The sequence below is a fragment of the Nansenia antarctica genome (assembly GCF_963989245.1).
Source record: "Nansenia antarctica genome assembly, chromosome: 10".
In the NCBI taxonomy this organism is placed as follows: Eukaryota; Metazoa; Chordata; class Actinopteri; order Argentiniformes; family Microstomatidae; genus Nansenia; species Nansenia antarctica.
Window position 1 is genome coordinate 16,105,904 of NC_137680.1, and position 16,412 is coordinate 16,122,315.

General features: G+C 43.7%; 1 protein-coding gene across 1 annotated transcript; it reads left to right on the plus strand.

Annotated features, from left to right (window-relative positions):
* Positions 1 to 5,163: 5,163 nt before the first annotated feature.
* On the plus strand, positions 5,164 to 14,011 carry LOC308166691 (grainyhead-like protein 2 homolog; the record flags this gene model as incomplete). Its single annotated transcript, XM_080541016.1, has 15 exons — positions 5,164 to 5,177; positions 5,936 to 6,122; positions 6,360 to 6,752; positions 6,927 to 6,985; positions 7,077 to 7,233; positions 7,668 to 7,779; positions 8,671 to 8,765; positions 11,659 to 11,817; positions 11,982 to 12,039; positions 12,703 to 12,839; positions 12,943 to 12,980; positions 13,243 to 13,334; positions 13,458 to 13,543; positions 13,661 to 13,725; positions 13,897 to 14,011. The coding sequence occupies 15 exons, from the start codon at positions 5,164 to 5,166 to the stop codon at positions 14,009 to 14,011; spliced, it is 1,767 nt and encodes a 588-aa protein (XP_080397142.1).
* Positions 14,012 to 16,412: the final 2,401 nt, after the last annotated feature.

Here is a 16,412-nt window from a genome sequence, read left to right on the forward strand (position 1 = left end):
TCAACTTCTTAGAAAAGAGGCTTAGGAAGTGGCAGGTGTGCTCCTAGTTGGTCAACTGCCATAGGACAATGGTGGGATCCTCTCACCCATCCACTGCGACATAAATTAACCTCAAAACAGTTAGTCCTTCAAATCTGAAGCTACTTTCAAATTAGGTTAATCACAGTTTTCTAGGTCACTGACAAAAAGGCAATTAAGTTTAAGATTTCCCTGAAGGAGTTGAGTGGCAAGAATTCAAAAGGTTGTGACATAAAACTAGGTCATAAAACACTGAGGTATTTCATAATTGCAGTTCATCCCATCCCAAGGATTATCAGTAGTATGCACCAACATGGTCAGGCCAGGTTTAGGCAGACTAATAGAACGTCTCCAGAAAGTGAACGTGTTTATTTGGAGGTGGAAGCAGGGAAGGCTTGAGTAATGGTGGTAATGAAGGCTATCTTGAGTGCATTCAAAACAAACAAAAAAGACATACTATAACTATGAAGTCCTTACAGAACACACACACACACACACACACACACACACACACACACACACACACACACACACACACACACACACACACACACACACACACACACACACACACACGAGAGGGAGTTTAAAAGATAGATAGCAAGCTTTGTGAATACATGTCTCAAGACAGAGACAGTAAGACCACCATGGATACCCAGCGCACCGTTAAAGCCCCTTCCAGCACGTTAGCTCGCCAACCTGCATCACCAATGACAACATTCAGAGCAAACCATCAGCTGGCAAGGCATTCATAAATCTAAACTAAACTAATTACTGAATTCTGCACCTTGTCTTACCTGTACAAGCTTACGGATACAAGCTAAGTATGAAATAAACACTGTCCTTCTCATCTACAGCGGTTAGACTCCGTCACAGCCAAACAAATGATGATGTTGCACAAGTATTGAATTCGACCGTCTGCTCGATTTACTCACCCTGGTGCCCCGGGTGGGCGGAGCGGCACATTCCATGGTCCTAAAGAGCGGATTATTCCACCCACACGAATTCGGCGCATAGAAACATGTTTTTGTTTTGAAGTTCTTGAAATAAAGATTAAGTTGGCATTCATCAATTCATAACGCAAAATGTAACAATCCCGAACAATCCTGAAACTAAATGAGTGTTTAGGGTTGCCTTCTAAATCGGACCTTGATTTGACAAACTTTTTAGTATGCAGTGCACATTGGTTCCTCTAGGTGCCGCAATAACCCTTAAAACAAGGTCATTTATGGCAGAATTGTCATGCAGCACTGCAGCAGAGTAGGCTTGAGAGCTGACTCCTCAGTTAAAGGATAATACAACTTCATGGGCGTATCTTCTAGGGTGGAAACTATATAGTAGGGTGGAAACTATATATACATCTTGCAACAGAAAAAACACAGTCTACTTGCTATTAATATTGTGGATAACTGTAGTTAGAATATTTCATGATTGAGAAACTGATTGTTTCTGAAATATTATCTTAAGATCACATAGTTTGGTTGCCTACAGTGATATAGTTGACGGTTAACCCAAGTAAATTCAGTTTACCCACTTTTTAAATTCTATTGAATAGGGTTTACCCACCTTCTCTGCTAGTTCAGTGTTATTTGCATTGGGGGTTTTCCCAACTATTAGGTCCATGGTGTTCAGGGCTTACCCACGTTTTTACTACTGTCCCTGGTTGCCTGACTGTATGCAGCTACACAGTGCTCTTTCCCACTCCAAACACAGGTAGCATTCTAACATGTGCATCACTTAGCACAGGTAATGAGCTGTAAACACTAGGGCCACGGCCCATGTGTACAACTACAACACCAGAGGTAGGTTACGTCCCCCAGGGCAGGGTTTAGAGTGACTGCCATTATAGGTAAAGAGAACAGAGGAGGGCAAACAGCCCTTGACTTGCCACTAAGTGTTATTATACATAGAGGGAATTTTGTATTAAGTAATTTGCCTCCAAAAACAATAGAATCAATCTTACATTTTGTTTTAGCTATGAGCAAATTATTGTGATGCTCTATTTCGGTAGAGTATATCAAGATTTACATTTGGTACCGTACCAAAATCCCAAATCTTCTATCTGTGGAAAACACTCCAGTCGCCCCCTTTCAACATCAGTGAAATGTTATCATTGTGGGAACATGTCTGTGGTGTCAGAAAGTATTGTGTGTCTCCCTTGTTCAGTTACAGGGGTGAGCAGACAATCCCTGCTCCTCTTTGTCCAGGGTTTTATTCTTACGGCGGGTGAGGGCCCCAGACAATAACCCTGAAAGTGCAGCCTGTGTGTTGTGCACCATGGACCATCCACACATATTTTTTTGTGGGAGATTTATCTAGAATTCTCTTAAATAGAGTGAATCCAATCTCTGGTCTGCACTTTGGGGAAAAGTATTGTTAAGAATTCATAATTCTCCTGAACAGAGAGAATCCACTCTCAGGTCCGCACTTTGGGGAAAAGCATTGTCAAGTTCCCAGAGAAAGGTGTTATTAACAGGTTAGGAAGAGATTCCCAGCCCCTAGGCACCTGAAAGGAAATCTGGAGAGGTGTTAACCAATTATTTTGGAGTTGCAGGGAATTCTAAACCTTTTCCCTTTGTCTGTGCAAAAGGCAGGATTTATCAGGAGACTGCCTGAGACTTTCCTATTTGGTTTCAGCTCATCCTCTAGGAAAGCTTTTGAGTAGAATGTGTAACACAATAGTCCCTTCCCTTTTGTGTTTGGAATATGGGAAAAAAAATGAATCATGTTTGGAATCATTCTGTGAGAAATGTTTATAAACAGCAACTAATGATAAAAAACAAAGATAATACAGTATCATCATAAAACAATAGGAGTTACACACTTACACATTTATTATTATCTTTGCCTGAATTGGGAATTTTCATGAAATGGACATGAAAAACTAACCCTAACCCATTATCTTTAACTGAACGTTTCCTCATTAAAATCATCAGACACATTGAAATGATGGAGCATGCTCTACTTCCACCCCAGTGCGTAAGCCCATACCTGTTCAGCAGGTACAACAGACACACCAGTATACTTCAACTTCTCAAACACCCACATTCCAGTCCCACTTTCTCTTCACACACTGTAATCGTTACCTGTCCAACAGGTACTTGCACGGTGAGCTCCTAGTCAGGCCCAGACAAGCAACTTGTTCTCATGAAATTCCTGGCATGGAGCAGGAGTACCACAGGGGAGTACATGCTTCAACTTCATGCTCTATAACGGCACCTGGCAACACAGTGAGAGACATCCAAGTGTAATCATGCTGTTTATGGTCTTAACATGGATTTTGTTTTGTAATGTATAGCAATGTAAACCCATTTGAGTCATATTGGTAGTTGCCATACCTGTCCTACTCCATGCCCTATGTGAACCTCCCACAATGAACTGTTCTGCTGGCTCTGACCCACCCTGCTTTTGTCTTTATAGGACAATTCTCTTACCTTGATGGTCAAACTAACTCATGCTTGACCAGCCAGGCCAGGGTGGGCTCACCAACAAAGGGATTTGTCCTTGATACAAGGTTTGCTCTTGGATTTTGTTCTCAGATAGAACAATTGAGGATGAATAAGGAATAAGGATTAATCAGTCTAATCAGTTTAAGGATAATGGGAGTGGTTTGGGCATTGGTCATTTTCCAATTTCCCATGACTGTGCTGTGACAATAATGCCTGAGCGAGGACAAACAGAGTGTGAGATCATGAGACTGCTTCACAACTTTGTCCAGGCCTGCCCTTTCTCCACACAAACACATACCCCCACCCACACTGGGCCAGGTTTGGAGAGGAAAACCTTTGTCATGAAGGCTAGGCGCTTTCCCAACACTCACTGTAGTGCAGTTGCATTAGGGCTGTGTAATCCATCTGGGCAGAGCACAGACAGCCCAGCAAGACCTGAGAACGAGAACCCCACCTATTTATTCAAACACCTTCACCGAAGCTCTGAAACTACCACTCACTTATACAAACTACTGAAGGTTAAGGATACCACACCTAATTTCAGCACAATAAACCACAACAAACTGTACTCTTAATAGTATATTACATATTTTTAGTTTTATTTAATTTATGTTACAGTACATACTTTCTGACAAGGTTGCATTGGACCAAACTGATCCAGAATAACATTGGCCATTTTAGAGTGGAATACTAATATAAATATTAAAAATGTGCCTAAAAGGCAATGATTAGAACAGGGTTGATTTTGCACAGGGTTACAGAACAGGGAAAAGAGAATCACATGTTCACACAGTAAATCAGAATAACAATGGCAATGTCTTCGCAAATTACTCTTCCTGCTTTAACTACCTCCTTTATTATATTGAATGGAACTGATGACAACCGAACATCCAGGCAGATACAATGACAGCCATCTGAGGGGAATAGGTGCTTGAAATGTCTTCATGTCACAGACAATCACTTTTCATATACATAATATTGTTGTCTTCTCTTCCCATTTAAAATGTATATAAAGCAAAACACAAGTTGTAAGTAAACTTTACATGAAAAATCGTATACTTTATGATATCATTTGAAGTGTATGATTGATTATCAATTGGAATGAGCAGAAACTGTGTAATTTTTATAAATCACACACATCCCAGTTAATGACAACAATAACAAGCCATTAAAACAGGAACTTGGGAAACTCATGGCTCGCTCTTTTATTATCATAAACAATGAAAATAATCTCTCATCATTGCGTGTGTGTTCATGGGAAGATCATAAAGGTCTCTTTAAAGGCGGGTCTCCTGTCTCAAATAACACCAATCGGTGATTCGGTGCCGCCAGGTAAAGGTGGCTGGACCAATCAAACTGTAGCTTGTCGTTCGCTCTCCACAAAGATAGTAGCTCCGACGCTTACACACCTTTTAATAACGCGCTCACGTCCATGTCAACGGGACATGGATCATCTTTCAATCGACTCTCAAACGACGACTTGTCTTATCAACTCACTTGGTAAGCCGGTAGGCGATGGTCATCGAGGAATGCGCAGAGCGTTGACCAGGGGAAGCCCAGGGCGGAGAATAGAGTCTTGTCTTTAAAACAAAGTGGTCTTACCTGCGGCCCGGGTTCGTTTGACGCTCGCATTCTCACCTGCACAAACTAGAAAGTCCAGTTTCTCAAGCAAGGCATACACCCGGGTGGAGAGAACATGGACTTGGACAAGTAAGTAATTAAAGTGGTTGGAGACAACTTTTCTACCTGCAGAAGTGAGTGTACAAACCTATTAAATGACATTTAATTTTTTAATTCCTCACAGATAATATCTTCTTCCCTTATTTTTCCCCTATAACCACAATGCCATGCATGAATGTTTAGACAGGTAGGCCTGCATGTGAGAATAATCATAGATTATTTTTAGTCGAATTGCCCTCTTGAAAATGTAAAACAATCACAATGACTTTGAGGAGAGAAGTTATGTTGGTAACTGATGAGATCTACTTTTTGCGTCAATAATGTTTCAGGTCTTGAATATGTGTCTATAACCTGTCAACAAAAGTTGGTGCTTTTATAGAGAAAAACAATGAAGTGTCAATCTGTAGAGTTTTTGAACTATGTCTCATGTTACCAGCCACTGGTGTGTTGTGAATGAATATGTGTCATGTGACAGTCCATTTTGTGATATTCTACATATTTTACTTTGAGAACTATAATACAGCAGTTGCATGTCATTGATTGCCACCGGAGAGGCTATTTTGGGGGTAAATACATTCTTTGCTTGAGTTCCAACATGCGCTGTAGTTAAGTCATTATCTGCCATTAGAACCCCTGATGACATTGAAGGGAGGCGGGGTGGTGGCTTATCTTGATTGATGTTTTGTGAGAAAAGGCCTGAGGCCGAAGTAGTGGCTTGGCAGACATGCCCCTCTTGATGGCATAGACGTGTACATAATATTCCTGCTCATTGTGTTGTGGTGCCACAGTAAACGTCTGGTGGTGGTTGTGCCAAATGAGATGTCCATTCCGTCTCGGAGAACCTTCACCAGTGAGGATGAGGCCTGGAAGACCTACCTGGAGAACCCCCTGACAGCAGCCACAAAGGCCATGATGAGCATCAATGGGGATGAGGACAGTGCAGCTGCTCTGGGGCTGCTCTATGACTACTACAAGGTGAGAGGGAAGACTGATCTGCACATTGCTCACTGCTCCTGAGGGCATGTTCATTGTAGAGGTCATTTATTCCTCTACCTTACTTGAAACCCCTCTTCATTTGTATTTATTGCATCTTTTGACCTCCTGAACTGACTAGAAGGTCGTATAAGAAACCTTTAAAATGGCAGTTGTTTCATTGAAGAGGATTTGCTAATTTGCTAATTTGCTAATAGCACCCCCTCTCCATCATTACAGGTTCCCAGAGAAAAAAGATTACTACCAGGCACTAAAGTGACGGAGACAGCAGGGACTGACAACCAGGGGAGTTTGACAACGCTGGAGAACCGTGTTCATGTACTTAGGTCTGTACCTGTGAACCTGTCTCTGAATGCAGAGCACCTGGACACCAAACAGGACCAGTACAGAGAGGGAGGGGGAGTAGGGGGGGCTGTGGCTGTGGTGAAGACAGAGGTCCAGGTCCCTGTCTACATGAACCCAGGAGGGACCTTCAGACCCGAGGAGCAGATCCGGGTCATCTATGAGCAGCAGAATCACTATGACGGGTCCATGGTTAGCCACAGTGGCTATATGAAGGACGACCAGAGAAGTACCCCAGACAGCACGTATGAAGACCCTAACGAGCCTGAGGTGAGAACCTGGGTCAGGAGGGAGGGACTGAAGGGGAGGCTAGTGGAAAGATGTCTGACTTATTTTGGGTTATTGGGTTATTTTGGCTTATGATAAAACATCTTTATCCAATAGTACAAATAAGCTTTTATTCCTTTGGTACATGACAGTTATCTTGACATGTTTCCTGCACAGAAATACAGAGAACCAGCTTCTTTAGCAGTTGATGACTTCTATTACAACCAGCCCGGAGCGTAAGTGACTGATTGTTTCCCACCCGTTGACCACTGTTACAACAACCCAATGTACCGCAGTAATTAAATGTTGATTTGCTCGCTCCGACAGGAACAGCTTTCAGTATACACTCGAGGCCACCAAGTCTCTGCGTCAGAAACAGGGGGAGGGGCCTATGACCTACCTGAACAAGGGGCAGTTCTACGCCGTGACCCTGAGCGAGACGGGCGCCAACAAGTGCCTGCGCCATCCCATCAGCAAAGTGCGGGTGAGTGGGTCATCACCCGGGCCAGAGAGGAGCGCATGCGGGGGCACCAGTAGTGAGCAGTGCACCATGGGAAGCACTGAGCCGCGGCAGCAGAATGTCGTGCAGGTGAGGGGAGGACAGGTGGAGACTGGGGTGGGTGGGGGTGGGGGTTGAGACTGGGGTGGGTGGGGGTGGGGGTTGGGGTTGTGGAGAGGAGAAACTGAGCTGGAGGTTGGGTTCATGACAGACACAGACAGACATCAATCTGACCAAAAGGACTCTGACAATAGGACTTTACTGTTCCTCATGGAGAGAGTTGCATTAGTTATTGTGTGAAATATGCGCACAAACAAACCACTTGTGGAAGGCTTACTGAGGTATTTTCAAGTTGTGATGAATTGGTATTTGTTGAAATGGATGAAATTCAGTGGTTGTGTACTGTCTGTCCCCCCCAGAGTGTGGTCATGGTGGTCTTCAGTGAGGACAAGTGCAGAGATGAGCAGCTCAAGCACTGGAAGTACTGGCACTCCCGCCAGCACACAGCCAAGCAGAGGGTTCTGGATATCGGTAAGAAGAGATCAAGTCTTTCCTTTTCTTGATATCCTTTCACCCAGTGTTTGCCTAAAGCTCTTTCATATCCACGGATAACTGTCAGAGTTGCTTTGAGTTGGGCGGGTTTTTATGAGTCTACCTAACAGATGGGGAATACATGGGGGAAGTTATTATCAGTTTGCCTTAGGGAAGGTATTCTCATTACTTACCTTCCTTAGGAAATGTCAGTTTGAGTTGTTTGTTGCCTGACTCGACTGACACCTAAAAAATGGCAAGACAACAGGTGGCAGACCTGCGAGATGCTCCGAAAGTCATCACATTTTTGGGGGTTGAAACCTGACACAGCCCAGCTGATTTGAATAACGGTCTGTCTGGCCCGGATTTCGTCCGAGCCCCTAGGCAGTGTCACTGGATCAGAGATTTGAATAGAGCCGTTAACGGGAGAAATGGGCGGGGGCCCCGTTCATGCTCAGAGACAGGTCCCTGCTTGTATTGGATGGTGTAAACTTGGGGTGTGGACAACTTGGGGAATCTCTTATCTGCCCTGTCCCTGTCCATGCATACAATTAATACCCAATAAGAACATTTTGCCATCTTCAAAACCAGATGTTGACATCATTCCAGTTTTTGTGCCTCATCTGTGTTTTGTGGATTTGTTAAATATAGGCTACTAATTTCGTTGAAGCTTTTAAACTGAATATCTATTATTGGTTGATTCAGTCTGAAAATATGTTAAAATATGACTGTTGTGTTGTAGAATTTGAAAGCCCAATGTTTCTATTGTTCCTTCTCTTGAGTGTGTGCCATTTCTAAAATGCCCTATGTATAGTTTAAGAAGAAAGGAAAAAAAAAGGAAGGTTTCCACAAAAACTCATCTTGTTTCTCTAATCTCCTCTCTTCATGCAGCCGACTACAAAGAGAGCTTCAACACAATCGGAAACATTGAGGAAATTGCTTACAATGCTGTCTCCTTTACTTGGGATGTCAATGAAGAAGCAAAGGTAAGAAGGAGGAATGTAGTTGTGCATCAACAACAGAAGTACTGTGTGAAGACAAATGAAAGTGTTTCCTCTCTGTCATTTTTACTTCTATTATTAGAGTGTCAACAATTTATACTCTCAGGGATTGTTCATAACATGAATGAACTCTGTCAGTATTGTGCTGCCACTACCCAGACTACCACACTACCACACTACCCAGACTACCACACTACCACACTACCCAGACCGAGTTCATGAGTTAAAACATTTCAAGATTCCTGCAGCTTTACAATATGTGGTGGATATACATTTATGTTGAATTCCAATAACTCATTTTTTCCCACATTTTACCTCTGAAGCATGTCACATCCTTATTCTCTTTGTCATCCAAACAGTGGGGGGATGGCCTCTTTGCTTTGTGTGAGCTCATTAGAGGAGGCCCCTGTAATGTTAGGTGTGACGCATTGGGCACACAACAGCAGCACATGAAAGGATCTGCTCGGGTTTCACCTGTGTGAGGTGGTCACTCATACAAAGGCAGACAGCAAACACACCGGGTCATTAGATGAAGCCTGCCGGTCTCCAACAGACCTCCGCCTCTATAGAGAAGCCCTCCAGGCACACAGGCCGAGCAGGGGCACAGAGACAAACTGGCTCTCCTATGGCTCCAGTGTTTAATGAGGTCTCCTCAAATACGCCTATGAAAGAGACTCAATTCCAGCTATATGGATAAATATTTGCAGTTCAGGATGGCCTCCTCTATTGAAAGAGTCTAAAGCTATTAGTGAGTGAAGGATCATATGTTTTGGGACGTATGTGGATTATTAGTACTGTCCTTTTGTTCTTTATTGTCTGCGAGGAAAGTCTATCTGGAGCTGGACATGTTGATGTTTTGTCTAGGTTCTTTGAACACACATGCGGGTTTAATGACAGCATTCCCTTATTTGTAAGATGGAGAGGTTCCAAATGGATTAAGTGGATTTGCCGTTGTCAAACAAAACCGTTTGGGGGCAAACTGTAATAACTCCCAGAGTATGTAGGTGTCCTGAAGAGTAACTATGCGTTTGATTAATTGGATATACATTAGCTAGGTACTCTGTCAGAAATGTATTCTATGAAGTAACTCTAGGTATGTGATGGTTGTTTGTGGTTGAGTGACACGACTGTCATGTTGCAGTTGAAAACAGGAACTGTTGCTTTGTCCTGCACAGATGAAAGGTGCTATTGTGTATCCATACGTCACACCTGCATTAAGACTCTAGTAACCTTTCGTGTGAGTCAGTTCTGTGTGCATTGCAGGCAGGGCCGACATGATTCTAGGGTTCTGCTGAAAACAAACCAATGCCGTCTGTCTTGTCATTATCACCCCTGCCTGACCAGACAGAGCCACAGCAGGCTTCCCCCTTAACAAACACAGGGAGGTCACGGCACAGAGGAAATGGACAGGAGCTAGAGAACACACACAGGGGTTCTCAATCAGCTTGGTTCTGAATTGGGGTCCCATTGGCCACCATTGCTTATCGGAGAGGATGTAGTCATTCACTGGTTGTGTCATTTTGTGTTCTGCCCCGTGAACCTTGTTGAAAAAACTCAATCGGAAACCCTCCTCAAATCACAATTTGCAGGCGAGCAAAACAATCACAACCACAAGGGTGTTTGATTAGAGTTTTAGGGTTTTGTTTTTTGACAAGAGCACTGGCTCTGCTGTTGCCAAGCAACAGTCATCATCATTATTGCTGAGTGAGAACTGTGTTGGATGAGTGCACGATGCAGCCAGACATCTATTTGTGTTAGTTTGTTTGTTTGTTTGTTTGCAATGGGCTGAATGATTGCACAGAATGGGCTCCAGACTTCTCATACCTCCTATGAGCTTTTGCGTCATTTAGATGAGCAACTGAATGGATAGGACTTTTGACACACACACATACATACCTCTTGAGACTTGCCCACTGCAGTGTTTTTTTCTTTTCTTGTTTTTTTCTTTTTAAACTGTGGTAAATGGAGGGAGAGGGGGGAGGAGGTAGTGTGTACAATGTGTGTACATTGTAGAGGAGTTATTTGTGCTCCAGGCTTTGCACTCATACACAGGCTCAGACTTGATCGCAGTGATGCTCCTCAGTGGGAAAATATTTGCACTCATTATGGTAAAGACTTCAACCGTTCAATCTGTTTATATAGCTCTGTAGCAGAGGCTGAATATCTCGTTCTACTGGTGACAACAACTTCATGCCACTTGGAATTAACAACTGGTTGCAAAATGTTGGCTCATAAACCAACAATGAAAGGTGAACGGTGAGAGATAATCACGGTCTCGTATACCAACTCTTCACCCTTCTCCTGTAAAAGAATGATAATTACAAACAGTACTTTGTAAGAGCACTTCTTCTAACAAACTGTATTCTGACAGGATAAGTGAAGGGTGTGGTGGTTATTAGGAATAGACGTATAGGGTGGGGGTCTTGAGGACATGATAAGCTTTGAAAAGACCTGGCTTGTTTGCTGAAGCTTTGACTCACTCAGTCCTGACCCCTGCTCTGCTGTGCCGTAAACCCCCTCTCAGACTGCACCTCACTGGGTATCTTAACAGCCTGCTGGAGCCTGGAGGCTGACTGCCGGAGAACAAAGATCTGACCAGTCGCCATCAGTTATACGATGTAAAACCCACTGAGCCAAGATAGACGACTGACTGACAGGGCCTAAAGAGCACTTTATGACCAGAGAGCTGGCTAGGTTAGGGAGGGGGAATGCTTTTAGACAGGAGGACCCCCCCAATAATAGTGGAGGATATTGGGAAAGATGAATTGGCTCATGGAAAGGACAAACTACTTGTTTTAGGGAAAACCACTCAGAGGTTTTTAATGGGGGTTTAGTTGACGGAGGCTAGTTTGATGTACTCATCTCTTTTATCCGACAGATCTTCATCACTGTAAACTGCCTGAGTACGGACTTCTCCTCTCAGAAGGGAGTGAAGGGGATGCCCCTCATGATACAGATTGACACCTACAGCTACAACAACCGCAGCAACAAGCCCATCCACCGCGCCTTCTCCCAGATCAAGGTGTTCTGTGACAAGGTGAGGTGGGCTTTGGGGATTGATGATAAGAAAGAAACACACACACACACACACACACACACACACAAAAGGAGGGTTAAATCAGTGTTATGGCAACAGGTGTACATGTCATGTTTCCATGTTTCTCTGTTTAACACAGTATATTGATCTCATTTATTCCACAGGGGGCTGAACGGAAGATCCGTGATGAAGAGAGGAAGCAGAACCGGAAGAAGACCAAAGGTCGGTGGTGCCCATGTGGAAAAGTAGTGATGGATTGAATTTCTTTAAAAAAAAAATCTGAGTGGGGCAGTCCCACTATTTAAAAAAAATTTATTGATAGAGATAGTAGAGATTTTGAGAGAGAGAAGGGGTGACATGCAGGATATGTCCGCGGCCGGAATCGAACCGGGAACCCTGCGGTTAGATGGTCGATGTTTAACCCGTTACACCACCTAAGCACCCCTGAATTTACTAATTTATCCTAATATCCTTTTAGAGCATTTCTGCTTTATTGGGATAGAGACAGTAGAGATTGACAGGAAGGATGGGTGAGAGAGAGGAGGAATGACATGCAGGATAGGTCGAAGGCCAGAATCGAACCAGGCACCCTGCGATTATGTGGCATGCACCTTAGTGTGCTACATCTAGGCTCCCCGAATTGTAGTTTGTTAACCTGAGTGTCTGCTATTCTGGTCAACTAGGACACAGTGATCATGCAGCAGGATGACCACAACAAAAAAGGACTTGCAGCTGAACTCAATGAGGCATAAGTCCCAGGAGAACAATTGTGACATTGAAATCAAGTCTGATGAAGCGTGGAGAGTTTAAGATAGTTGCATAGCAATTGGTGCTAGACTGTCACTGTTATCTAACACTGTATCTGGTTTCTGGCTCACGGAACAGGGAAGGACGGGAATCTGGCAATGTCTCTGATGAAGAAGGCTGATCCAATGTTCTTCAAATCAATGGCTGACCTGGAGTCCCAGCCTGTCCTGTTCATCCCTGATGTCCACTTTGGCAACCTGCAGAGGGCTGGACAGGTGAGAGAAAGTGACACACACACACACACACACCCACACACACACGCACACACTATTCTTCCTCTTTGGCTAACTGATTTGTCTGCCTGTTTTGTTCCTACAGGTCTTTTCCTTTAACACGGAGCAGGTGGAGAGGAATGGGTGAGTGTAGCAAATATAACTATTCTGACATCCATGATTAAGTGGTATGAGGTGTTTCAATTTCACATGGTGCAGCACATCCTTTGATGTGTCCTCTGATGTGCTCTGATATGTTTCCATGGCGACATGAACATTGCTTTGCATGTTGTGTATTGGTGGTCTTTGATGAAATGGCTCGTTATAATGCCCTCTCCATGCCTTGAAATATATTAGCCTGTAGCCAGGAGTGTTAGATGGTTGATGTTGTATTCCTGTATTTCAGGAGTGTTGTCGTGAAGAGGATGTCACTACCCGCTGAGGAAGAATTCAGTCCGCCCCCTGCCAAGCAGTTCAAAGCAGATACTCAAAAGAGAGGTGTGTGTGTGTGTGTGTGTGTGTGTGTGTGTGTCTCCAAACTTTTGACTGGTTCTGAATGATCTTGATTACTACAAGGATCATGTGATGTTTGTTTCATCCACTGTAAATCCGTCTCCACAGTTCTGCTGTATGTGAGGAAGGAGTCTGATGAGGTGTTTGATGCCTTGATGCTCAAGTCTCCAACTCTGAAGGCCTTGGTGGAGGCAGTAAGTATTCTCCACTTCACTCTGCTCTGGATAATTGGGCGAGCTGTGTAATGAAACCTGTAATGTACCTCTAGTTCCTCTAATAACTGCTCTGGTACTAATCTATTGCTTTCACAGATCTCAGAGAAATATGCAGTGCCCATTGAGAGGATGACCAAAGTCTACAAGAAAAGCAAAAAAGGGTGAGGAAAATGTGTTTTACAGCAAATTAAAATACCTTGACCATGCTACAGAACTTAGCAACCAGCGAAAGGCTATACTTTACAGACATGTTTTCATGTTGTCAAAATGGACAATGTTTTCTGTATTCCTGTTTCTGCTAGGCTAACTATAACCCTCCCATCTCTCCCTAGAATTCTGGTCAACATGGACGACAACGTCATCGAGCATTACTCCAACGAGGACACGTTCATCCTGTCTATTGAGAACATGGCAGACTCCTTCCGGGTCATCCTATCAGAGATCTGACCTGCCGGGGAGAGGCGGGGCTACTTGTCTTGACCTCTCAGGACCCCACACGTTGAACCCCACTCTTTGGACCACAAGCCAATATCAGACGCCGCTGACAAAAACACTCCAAAAAGGCGACTCACTGCCTGGTTTAGTACTTAGAGATGCATCTCGTCAAAGCCCCACGTGGTGACTCAATGGCTCCCCCCTCAGGTTGAGGATGGGACTGTGGGATGTACGGCTTGGGCATCTGGACTCATCTCTCCTGCGTGGTTTAATTGGCTGGAACAGGACAATACAACAGCCTTCCAGACAAACAACAGACTCTCAACACCCACGTCCAGTCTGCCAGCACTGCTCTTGCTACCTCTTCAACTGAGTTGATATGCCACTGAAATGGAAAAGGGAAAGGAAGCGCCTGCTTCACATGCTTCAAAGATGAATGCTTAAAAGCGTGCATGCTCAACAAGCGCTCTTCCTAGCACTCGGACTGTTTCTACCGCGGCGCAGTTTGAATCTTTAATGATAGCTCTGCGTGATATGTCATGTGTATACTTTTTTCTTATTTAGAAGTCTCCTCTTTTGAGCCGTTGAAAAATGATGTACACGTCTATGCACCATTCCCAGGTTGTCATGTTGTTGCACTGCTATGGTGCCATTCTCTATTAATGTATTCAGAGTATGTGCGGAGAAAGCATCCCTCTGATGTCCATGCTTTTGAAAAAGTGTTTTTATCGTGGCTTGGACAGGAAATAAGATGATGAAGATAAGCGTAGATATTTAGAACCAACCACAGGCTCAGGTTACAGGACTGTTTTCTGTTGATACATTTTTATTAGATTTGCTCATTGACGCAGCAGAGGCCATTCCCTTCAGGTTATTATTCAATCATATGGCTTCCTTTTGTATAATTAATGCTCCTCATTGCATCAAAATGACTATTTATGCCGTCGGACAGTGGATGTCAACAACAGATATGCAGACACCACTTCATTCCAAAAATAGCATTATTGCAAGCCATTTCCCCTATTTGGAGCATCATTTGCAGAACACAACTTCTGTTTTGGGAGCAATACGTTCTGTCATTTTATCAACGTATGTGAATGTGTATTGTACATAGTATTTTCTAATGAATTAATAAATGTAGTTTTATATATGTCACAGTTGTCTTTATTCTCTTGTGATTTACTTTGCTGTGACAATGAAAAGACAGAGCCATTGCACAGCACTTGATATTTAAAACATGGTGACAAGACATACTGCTGTGTCACCGTACCTCAGAAAACATTTCATGTGGATTATTGATTGTTCTTTCAGAGAATGAGGCTCATTATTCGCATAGTTTGACATTCAGGTGGAAGAAATAGAACAGGGGCCTCATTTATAGAAAGTACTTTGGATCAAATGTTGATCTTACCCCTGTCGTACGTAGAAAACCACGTCAACGTAGTGATTTATACAATTTCAACGTGAGTCAGTTTGACCGTGGAAACGATCGTAGCTCTACGTCGGGTATTGACCTTGCGTACGCACATTACCTACTGGTTATGCAGAGTTATTACAGGCATGTGAGCTGCACTGCCTATACTGTAATTCATGCAAGTGGCTCGTAATAAAATTAATGACGTTATCAGCCGAGAAAATGTGTTTAATTCAAGATTTAAAAGGAACTGATGTTTATGATTGTATTTCAGTCTTTCTTTATATCCCTCCGGAGCTGTCTATCTCCCCTTCAACATGCCTAGTGCGTTCCACAACGGACCTTGCCCGGCCACGTGCTAAATTATACTGGATTTTATCCGGTGTCTGGGAGTTCGCAATCATGTTTTCAATGTCACCTGATAAGAATAAGACCATTATATTATTACAGTATAAGCACTGCAGCACTCGAGTTGAGGGGGGATGGCTTCCCCCCTGAAATAAAAGCAGTCAAAATCATCCCCCTTCTAAAACTGCCATCCCCCCTTTCCATACCTTATGTCATTTTATCAATGAACGTGGTATTACTGCTATTTCAAGGTTCGAGCCACTTGCATGAATTACAGTATAGGCAGTGCAGCTCACATGCCTGTAATAACTCCGCATAACCAGTAGGTAATGTGCGTACGCAAGGTCAATACCCGACGTTTGACCCCTGGGAGGAGGCCATTGACTCCATCGACTTCTCGCACTCCAGCCGTAAGGCATGGAGTATCATGAACAATCTCACTGGTAGGTCCAGACACTCCCCCCGTCACTGCCCCATCTCTGCAAATAAAATCGCATCACAATTTGTGAAAAGTGGGTCATACGAGGGCAAAGACCGCGAGTCGTCTCGACTTGTGGCAAAAGAAGTGTCAGACCTCTGGAGGGCCCCAACACCTAGCAGTGACTACATCTCCGGTGAATTCACCCCGGAGGAGTTCGCTGCTGCCCTCCA